General features: G+C 40.9%; 1 protein-coding gene across 1 annotated transcript; it reads right to left on the reverse strand.

Annotated features, from left to right (window-relative positions):
- Positions 1 to 2,660: 2,660 nt before the first annotated feature.
- LOC119651810 (centrobin) lies at positions 2,661 to 5,248 on the reverse strand. Its single transcript, XM_038055601.1, has 7 exons — positions 4,484 to 5,248; positions 4,219 to 4,428; positions 4,015 to 4,165; positions 3,776 to 3,958; positions 3,377 to 3,714; positions 3,051 to 3,318; positions 2,661 to 2,992 (listed from the first exon to the last, which is right to left on the reverse strand). The coding sequence occupies exons 1-7, from the start codon at positions 5,170 to 5,172 to the stop codon at positions 2,843 to 2,845; spliced, it is 1,989 nt and encodes a 662-aa protein (XP_037911529.1). The 5' UTR covers positions 5,173 to 5,248; the 3' UTR covers positions 2,661 to 2,842.
- Between the last annotated feature and the right edge of the window lie 5,704 nt (positions 5,249 to 10,952).

Raw genomic sequence — 10,952 nt, forward strand, 5'->3', positions numbered from 1 at the left:
AAAGGGAGACTTAACGGCGATCAGAACCCTCCATCAATTAATTAATTAAGTGAATAGCAACGAGACTTTATCTGTCCAATACATAAAAGGGCGATACCACGCAGTACAACTTATATATAGGCCGAATAGCCCCATCCGCTTAGAACATCATCGGCCCATATTATAGAAGCTTCACTCCAGTCAAATTAGGAACATAGCGGATTTTCACATTGCGGCAAACGATAGAAAATATGGCCATCAATTGCACCATCTTTTCATCGACTTAAAGGCCGTCTACGATAGCATAGTCTAGGTAAAACTGTACGAAAGAACCTGCATGTGGTTGCAAATCTTACAGTTTCGGATGAAGGACTTCAACGGTCAGTTCCTCAATCACGATGACGAGCGAGTGAGGAGGTGGAAACGGCGCAACAACCGGTATCCGGTCTAGGCCTGCCTTAATAAAGAACTCCAGACATCCCGATTTTGCGCCGAGGTCCACCAATTCGATATCCCTATCCCCCTACGTGATCGCTCCATCTTAGGCAGGGTCTGCCTCATCTTCTTTTTCTACTATAGATATTGCCCTTATAGACTTTCCGGGCTGGATCATCCTCATCCATACGTATTAAGTGACCCGCCCACCGTAACCTATTGTATTTGGTGGAAAGAATATTTCACCAAAATTCTTAATCGTATCACATCCGGTGAGGTTTCGCCTCTTACGATTGAAATGACTAGTCACCATAACATACAAATACGGACTGTTTCTGCAAAAACAAGGGAAATAATTTCGACCATCAATGCAATCAAACCCTCGCTTGGTTTGGCATTCTCTCCGTAGAGTTATTTATCGCCGCACCTGCGGTTACTGCAGGTCTACTAGTTCCACTGGTACAAAAATCTTGGAAATCCGAGACCGAAAAAGGAGATCGTTAAAATTCCAAAGAAAGGTAATCGTCTTCAGTGTAATGATTGGATGGGTATCTATGTACTCCCTGCTGTCCCAAAAATAATAGTTAAAATAATCCTGGAACGCAACAAAGAACATCTGGAAAGGAGACTGATTTCGTGTCCGTATCCTTCTGCATTGGCTTCATTAACACCCTACGGATCATTTTGAAACAGTGCGTGGAGTTTAGATTTTTGCTTCATCTTCTCTTCATCGAGTTTGAAAAAGCTTTCAATAGCGTGAACAGGGAGTGTATCTAAAGTGGTCTACGCTGGAGGGCATTCCGGAGAAACTAACAGCTATTATCAGAGCGAAATATGATGGCGCAAAATGTGACGTTCCGCACCGATGTAAAACCTCGAAGGATTTTGAGGTCCAAAGTGAAGTCCGTCAGGGTTGCATCCTGTTACCGATATTATTTCTTCCTGTTATCGATGACGTTCTTTACGCTGTATTGTCCGGAGGACGTGGAGGAACAGAACTATAACAGCTTTCCCCAAACACCTCAACTACGCTGATGACATCTGCTTGCTCTTTCACGGGGCCATGGACCTTGGCCAACAGACTCTGGATTTAGAAAGAGAGGCAAGTAAAATTGGACTGAAGATAAACACCAATAAAACCCAGGTTCTCAGTCTGACGGTTCATCCCACTCTCCCTATCTGCTCTGATTGGCAGAGCACCGAAGGCGTCGATGAATTTGTATATCTAGGAAGTGTGGTTTCTACCGACGTGGTACCGAACTAGATGTTGCCCGGCGCATTAACAGCACTAGATCCGCTTTGCTGCCTTGTGGAAAATCTGAAAATGCAATTATTTCAACACCAAGATGAAGTTGAGACTGTTCTGTGCTAGTGTTCTTTCTGTGATGGGAGCAGCACATGGAAAGTGAACCCCACTGTTACTCGAAAGCTCCAAGCCTTCGTGAACACCTGCCTCCGTCGTATCAGTAGAGTACGCTGGTCTCCTACTATCTCAAACGAAGAACTTGGTCGGCGCACAGGTCTACCACTCGTACGGATTATGATCGGGAGGCAAAAGTAGGGAGGGACGACAGTTGCATTGCTGGCTACGCCAGCCCAAGATGGCCGACGGGTGGGTCGTCCCAAGGGCATGGCTCAGAACAGTAGAGAAGAAGTGCAGACGTCTCAAGGAATCGTGAAGAGCATTTCAGGTAACCGCGAAGTATGCTGCGTATGTGTGGTTGATGCCGGCTCGATATTGGTCAATATTCCTTCGGGAACTGCTCTACTGGAATCCAAAGAGCTCTTAAAGTAAGCGAAATCGATACAAGTAATGAAGGGCAATGCAGGGAAACTGCGCATAGGATTTCAGATATTCTGTCAAAAAAACGTAAGGATCTAAGATGGGGAAATTATACACGGAAAATAACAAATGGTTTGGCGAAAGAATACCTCTAGCGCTACAGTCGTAAGGAGAAAATGAGAAGGAAAAGCTAGGCTTACCAGCAAAAGGAGACTTAACAATGATCAGCATAGTCACTGCATCCAGATCAAACAAACGACAGAACAAAATAGCACAACCGATAAAGACGAGCCGGCCCCGCTTATGAACGGAACAAGGCTAAGAAAAAAGAGGAAGAAGCATAGAGCGTCCACCACGTCTACACGCCATGAATGCCGGTTTCGCGGGTATGCAGGCGGAAAATTCGATGCGGACCAAAGGTACTTAACTGTTGTTGGTAGAACACAGCAGGAACTAGAAAGAATACTTGTACATCAGAATTTATTCCAAGCGCAGAGCTAAAACGCACCGTCACTCAAAAAATGTTTACAATAATATCTTCTTTCATATAATTCAATATAAAAATTTCGCTTAAGTTAATTATCGAATATTGACTTCATTTTGTACACTAGACATTAGGTTACTGTGCGTATTTGGTTTTTAATCCTACTTCCAAGGAGGTTTTTGATCACGTCGAACTTTGTGCGAACTAGTTTCATTTTTATAACTTTCTTGGTGTGTTGATTCGTTTGGTAGCTTAGTAACACGAAGTAATTCATCTAAATTGTCTAAATCCCTTGGTGACTTATTCAAGAGCTGGGGAAAAGCAAGCATGTAACATTGAGCGCCTAAAACTTTTGATTCAATCACTCACCAACTGTATATACGCCTGCAACCGTTCCTCAGTGCGCTTGTCCCTTAGCTTCCGATTTCGGCTTGATGTTGGTGTCTCGAACGACTCGTTTTCCGGATTATCGTGTCTCGCGGTCGTGCTCAACTCTACACCATCGACTTTGGTTTGGTTTACTCGGTCAGCTGTCAAGTCGTTCTGCTTTTCTACAGAGTTTGGACTTGTGAGAACTTCTAATGCCTTTTGCCATTGAGACTCCATTATGGTATGGAGTTTGCTGGCGATATCCGCTCTGAAAAAACATTAAATATAGTTTCCATGAAAATGCAATGATCCGGAGAGTGACATACCGCTTTGACCGAAACGCGTCCAGCTTTCCCTGCAATTCTTCAATTGTTTTCGTTGCGTTCGAAAGCTGAATTCGATACAGTTCGACCTCTTCGCGATGTTTTTCTTGGAGCAGTTCAATTTCCTGTTCATTTTTTGTGTTGATCATTTCAATCTGTTTAATGGCGCGTTCTGCGAGAAGTTTTTCCCGTTCTTTCGCTTCAGTGCGAACGTTTCCTTCAACTGCGTCCAACTGCGTTTGGAACTCGGCGAGTTTTTGCGAAACAACTTGCTCAAGTTGCTGTTGATAGTAGGACTTCAGAGAAATTCTCTGCGACTCGAGCTCTTTCAGAACATTAGTCTATAGAAATGGGAACTTCATAGACAGGATTCTATAGTTTATGGATTTTGTGATCACTTACTTCTTTCCGCCTTAACTCTTGCAGATTATCATCCAAAAGCTTCTTCTCATTGTATAAGGTGTCCGCTCGACATTTTTCATCCCGGTATTTCTCAATGGCGTCGCGTTTCTGTTGCTGCAGGAGCTTCACTTCTTCTTGGCATAACTCTAATTGGTGGGCATTCAAATCCCGGTCTTTTGTGGCCTATTTTTAAAATAAACAGAATTAGGGCTGTACAAAGAATGCTCCTTTGAACTTACTTTGGCGGATGCTGCTTCTGTTTCAATCAGTTTGGATTTCAGGGCGGCGAGCTGCTCTTCCAATTGACCTCTACTATTGTGACCGTTCGAAATGCGCACTTCCAAGTCGGCGATTTGTTTCTTGTAGATATCTGCGGTTTCGTTCGAAGCCCTGAAAGAATTTAGCGTGAAGCCATCATGAACAGATAAGAATGAAGTCCTTACCGCATAAGCTGTGATAACTTGACTTCAAGAACCTGATTTTTGTCTTCTAGATCGCTGATAAGATGCCGAAAACTCGCCATGTCTTTGTTGAGGACTTCTTTCTGCGACTTCAGTGCTGAGTTCTCTGATTCCAATTCTTGTATGCGATCTAGTTGCCTAGCCTCGAAGTTTTTGATGTCGCTGGATATTTTTTGGAATTGAGACTTTAGACTGCAAATGAGAAATGTTTGAGAGTGACGAATGAGGACCCGAGATGTAAACTTACTTGAGATTCTCTTCCAAATGTTTCTGGATCAAATCATCCTTTTTCTTGTCAACCTCGATGGCAACTGCTATCTTTTGTTGATACTCGAGCAGTTTGGCTTGCAGCGCTTGTATTGTCCGCTCACAATGCTTTCTCCGTAGCGTTTCCTCCGCCAGTGTGACGTGGTGGACATTGTCATCCTTACCCCAGATTTCACTTAGGCTGATCAAGGGTTCCTTCTCGCTGGGTTGTTGTTTCTCCCATTCGGATAGTCGAACGGTAGTTCCAAGTGAGCTTCTATATGGGTTCGTATAGTCTTGAGACTTCTTATTCAGGAAAGTATCTATTTCCTGCAGTACCCCGTTACAATTGCCCCCCGGATTGAAGTTGTCGTCGCATTTTGGAGTGGAATGAACAAAGTCTCTCGGCGACTTACTTCTGAATGGCATAGTTCCCCGGCACCTCTGGTCATCCCGCGTTTGTACGGTACAATGGGAGATTGATGAAATGTCCGAGCTGGCGGGGAACTCGCGTTCAATCTGTGCCAGACGAGCATTTATACTTTCCAGTTCAGACGGGCTTGACATGAAAGGTAGTTTGGGTGTAGATTTGCCAGATCGACTGTCTAACTTCTCACTAGAATTTCCATCAATTAATAAAAAGTTGGGTGGAATCAGCAGTAAGACGTCTGTATCATCTGAATCACTCATTACATTCAGAAATTATGAAAATTCCGCATGTTTACGCGACATCACAAAACATTTTAAACTGCTGTCAAAAAGCTTCTGAATCTTGACGCTCTTTCGTTAGTAAACAAAAGTGAAGTTTGCCGAATGTTGACTCTTTCAAAGCTGTTTTCAACCATTGTGAATAGTAGTATAGTTCGTCTCAACACAGAGTCTTTAAACAGAAAATTTAAGGACGACTTTTGTTCGCTTCAATTGAACAAGGAAGTAATGCGAGAACGAATCACCTTTGATCTTGAAATGGATTTCCTAAATATTAGTTTAAATGGTTTCTATATTTCAAAGTTCTTGAAAAATATGTACAAAAATTATAGATACATATACCAACCATTAAAAACAGGGGCGAAGGAAATCGTGAACCAGATCGAATAGAAAAATGGAAATAAATTAAAAATCAAGACACAGACTCAAAAGCGATGACTTTATTCGCGCCGTTGTTACGGAAGATGAACTTTAGTTTTCCTATTAAACCCTTGAAACCAAAAACTGGTCTTAATAGTGGTATCACATCTTTTCACTCCATTACAACATTCCCGCCACTGAACCGGATGTTATCCCCAAACAAACGGTCGTGGCGTCGCTAATGAATATTTCCGTTATTTGGGCTACGGAGTCGTTCATTCTTCTCTTAAACGCAACGAATAGTTCGCAATTTTCCTTGCCAAGAACCCAATTTAATCTTCGTAGAATACATGCGGACTGGCATGACAATTATTTTGTGCAGTAATAGCGCAATGCTGACCACATTGCCTCCTACAGTGTACTGTGGTGTACCGTTACGGTCTTGAATGAAGTGCTCTAACACACTTCAAGGCCCTGATCCAATATGGATTGTTGCGCCAACGATTATTATTATTTAAGAGCTTTGACCCTATGGTAAGACCTTTCGAGCGGAACAGTTTTTGAAGCTAAGATAGACTCTGTTGCCTTCAAACAACCGTATGCGAATTTCGTCATTATAGCTGTTGTGATTTTCGAATCTAAATAGGAGAAATTTTCCACAATTTCAAAAATGTGGTCTCCCATTTTCATTGTTTTGATTTGATACTGATGTTGCCACTATGCACTTCAGCTTCTTTCCATTAATGTGTTGACTGCTCGATCCTGATGAAAGCAATATGTACATCTCGGAATAATGCTGCATTTACGATGCGACGTTAACAGTTAAGCATATGAGAACTCCTGCATCATATTACGATGCGCATCGCATGGCGTAGAACCTTGAGAAACTCTAACTTTTACATTACGTGACGTTTCCGTTTAGTGAAGTGAATTCATCAACCAATCACAACAAAGCGATAGTGTGTACATGGTTGTACGCATAGAATTGTTTATTGTATGAAGGCAGAAATGAAACCTTTTGAAAGAGAAAGAACTTGTTAAAGATGCTCTACGAAAAATTGCACTTTGGTTTTAAAAATCTATCAATTTAAGATTTTTCGTGGATTTGAATAGCCGTTACAATGAACGATAATCTGGGCTGTGTTTTCGTTGAATTTCTGAATTCTCTTCATTTTTTTTTTTTAAATCTTATAAAGAATTACCGTTTGCACAAATTTATCTTTATTTATCTCCTGTTTCAAGTTCATAATTAGTTGGACAATATCATCATAATAACGTTGACCCTGCGGTTTTTCATATAAAGTTGTGGAAGCGAATCGTAATCTCATAAATTTCACAAGAATTTTCAACGGCCGCGGCACAAAAGCGACAGAAAACTCTCCATCAAGCAGATAAAATAACGAACACAGTTCCAATTACTTGCCGACCCCTCCGTAAAGGATATTTGAAAATGACTTTTGAAACGGTATATTTCTATTGCCGTACTGTTTCATCATTCTTTTTCGCCGCGTCCCCTTAAACGACACAGACAATTCTAGTAGATGGGCAATTTCGATGTTGTTCCCATCTCTATTTTTCACTACTTTTCATGAACTATGATATGAATCAAAGAATCACACTAACTGTCACTTTATGATCTTACGCCGATCATAAATGCTATACGTAAAATATTACGTGTCACCGTCTTATGTTAAATATCTTACGGTAAGTGACGCTTCATTATGTGTATCGTAAATGCGGCATAATTGTCAATATTGTCATCATATGCCGGTCGTTGGCATTTACAAAAGAATCACGAATCACTTTCTTTAGGTTAAAATTCCTTGCCCGTCTAGCCCTCCACTTTCTGGTCAAGTGCCAATCCCATCCCAATCCTCTTGTCGCCAAAGCCATGCAGATCGAGATCGTTAAAGATAACTTTCTTCAAACTCATCTGTTTCCCCAGATCTTCCTATCCCTCTAGTCACAGAACCGCCTGTTCGATCCCCTAGGTAGAGTAGTCTTCTACACGGGCAACTTCTCCGACTCCCAATTTTTTAAATCTTCCCATCATTAGCGCTCTCCCAGCTTCTAATTCTCATCCCTCCCCTGCACCCCACCTATCCTATCCCAGTCCTTTTTTCCCCTCCCACTCCCACCCCGTTTTTATATATACTCAACGAGTGGAGGTTTTTTTCGACTTTTCTTCCAAATGACATGTACATATTTATACACATAACTTTTTTAGTAATAAGTTAGATTAAGCTTTGTGTTATACCTTAGATTAAGTTTAACTGTTAAGGTAGCCCCTAAGTTAGTTATAAGTTTATTGTAATTAATTCTAGTAAATAAAAAATTGTTGTTTTGCGGAAATTGTTGTTTTGCTGTTCTTTAGATTAAAAAAAAAATAGCATGATTGAGTAACTCCTCGTTTTAGATCGGTGTTGATGATGAAAGGTCTTGAGAGTGACTCTGCTTTTATTGGTCAGGTCCCGCCTAATCAGTCTTATTAATTTTGTATGGATACCGACTTCTCTTGCGGTCGTGTACGGACTACCTTGTCAAACGTTAAATCAAGGTTCAAGTGAATGATGTTTGCAAACCGGAAATAGAAGAATTTGTAATCACTTTAAAACTAGTTTTCATTGCCAGGTTACTAGAACTCTAGGAGAGGAGAGATACGAGAAAATTTATCTATAAATGAAACTGCGCTGCGTTAAGAGCGTTAAACCTAACTAATATATTGAGCACTGAAAGTATAATAACGTAAGCAAATAATTTAAATGCACTATGTATAATTACCTTGCAAATTATTTTACCATCTCCACGTTCATGTTAACTCGATGAAGTTCCGATCACGACTTCCGTTTCGATCGACGCCATCAATCGTTTGTTATCGCATGTTACCTCCTTCAACTTCTACAATGCTGCTCTTTTGACTCCTACCATAATACAATTGCGAATCGCAGTGAAATACTTCTTCTGCCTTCAAGTTACTCATCACCTTCAATAAGAGGTGCTTCTTCAAGCAATATAGGTTTATGACTGAATCTCTTTCGTGATATGGTATACAGAGCCCTGATGAGAGAGGGGATGAAAGGAAGGGGTTTTCCCGGGCCTGGAGTTGTCTCGGAGGTACGGAATAGAAACTCCAATTGAAAAAAGGGATAACAGGACGGCTCGAACAATTTCCCCCGGGTCAAGTTTTTCCACATAATTTTCACCCGGGATCGGGTTTTCGCTCTACAATCCTGGGTATACAGTTTCGAAATCGGTATTGTTCTCAGTAATGAGAAGTAGAAAATTTGGCATTGGTATACCTAAATTGATTGAGCGCTAAGACGTGTATAACGTCATCATCATATAAAATGACATTATATGAACGACTTCGCTTTTTAGTTATTTGCATATCAGTGTTAATTACACGAGGCAGACATGTGTATTCATATGTGTGTGCTATGTTTACGTACTTTATTATCAGTGTGCATCAGTATGTCGTAATGGGCAACGCTTGTTTATTTAGGATGAGCACAATATTTTTGTCTTTGATATGTATATATAGCTTGGAGCAATTAATGTGGGAATATTTTGCATTTTTAGCTTAGTAGCTTAGCTTGTCCAGATGGCTCAAGTGATTAGAGCACTGGGCTGTCGTAGCGAAAGATCGCGGTTTAAATCTCACTGGTGACAGAAGGGGTTTGTTATCGTGACTAGATGTCGGATACCAGTCGACTCAGTTGTGTTACTACCTGAGTCAAATCAGGGTAATAATCTCGGGCGAGCGCAATGCTGACCACATTGCCTCCTACAGTGTACTGTAGTGTTCCGCTACGGTCTTGAATGAAGTGCTCTAACACACTTCAAGGCCCCCAACCGATCCGTTGATGCGCCAACGATTATTATTATTAACGAATAAAAAACTTTGCATAGAGAGTTTCTCACAAAAGATGAACACAAAACAAGTTGAAGTACCTACCCTAACCAGGAAGTCTTTATTAAAAGTGGGACAAGATGGTTAATTAGCATGGAAATTTCAAGCTGCATCTCTCAAATGGTCCGCAACCTATGATACCAAGTTTTGTACAAATTTTTTTTTAATTCGACATCCCATTCCCACCAAATTTTTTACATGGTATTAAAGCTGAACCCCGCTAGTCATCTGGCAAAGAGCATTCAACGATTCTTTCGAAATGTTGAAGTTTTTTATGAATTCTAGGAAGATATTTTTGTTTTATTCCAATGAAAACCATTGCTTGGACATCAGATTGATACCTATGCACTTTAAAATCCGGACAACGCTGTACGAAATACATACACATAACCCAAAAAGTTCTGCGTAATTTCATCTGAAAAAAGGACACCGTCCCCGAAATTCTTTTGGCATACTGACATTTTTTTAAATTTCATTCTTTCCAGGCGATTTTCACCTGGAATTAATTGTTACTTGCGTGCTGCTCGACCATAGTAACCGCATTTCCTTAAAATTCTACGAACCGTTTCATTGCATATTTTGTTGTATTTCTCTTTTAGTTCTTGAACAGGAGGATTTCGTTTGGCACAATTTAAAATAATTCGATGTTCGCGTATTATAAGTTTAAGTGGATGCCCTGATCGATACTGTGAAGTAAAAAAATCGGTTGAATGGCTTCTTCCGATTAAATTCGCAAATTCATGAAAACTTTTACTTTTTTGCTGCAAATTTAGGATTAGTTTACGTTCAGTAATACTTATTTCCTTCCTATGAGCAACCATAATTCTTTTCGATTCACACAAAATCAATAAAGTATTTTGCCAATAGTCACTAGATGCACAAATCCACTCGCTTTTTTAGGGAAAGCCCCCAATTTTGTGATCTTTCATCATCAACGGCGCAACAACCGGTATCCGGTATAGGCCTGCCTTAATAAGGAACTCTAGACATCCCACACATTCGATATGCCTAAAAGCTGTCTAGCGTCCTGACCTACGCCATCACTCCATCTTAGGCAGGGTCTGCCTCGTCTTCTTCTTCTACCATAGATATTGCCCTTATAGACTTTCCGGGTGGGATCATCCTCATCCATACGGATTAAGTGACCCGCCCACCGTAACCTATTGAGCCGGATTTTATCCACAACCGGACGGTCATGGTATCGCTCATAGATTTCGTCATTGTGTAGGCTACGGAATCGTCCATCCTCATGTAGGGGGCCAAAAATTCTTCGAAGGATTCTTCTCTCGAACGCGGCCAAGAGTACCCAATTTTTCTTGCTAAGAACCCAAGTTTTCGAAGAATACATGAGGACTGGCAAGATCATAGTCTTGTACAGTAAGAGCTTTGACCCTATGGTGAGACGTATCGAGCGGAACAGTTTTTGTAAGCTGAAATAGGCTCTGTTGGCTGACAACAACCGTGCGCGGATTTCATCATCGTAACTGTTATC

This window comes from Hermetia illucens, chromosome 3, assembly GCF_905115235.1.
Source record: "Hermetia illucens chromosome 3, iHerIll2.2.curated.20191125, whole genome shotgun sequence".
NCBI lineage: Eukaryota > Metazoa > Arthropoda > Insecta > Diptera > Stratiomyidae > Hermetia > Hermetia illucens.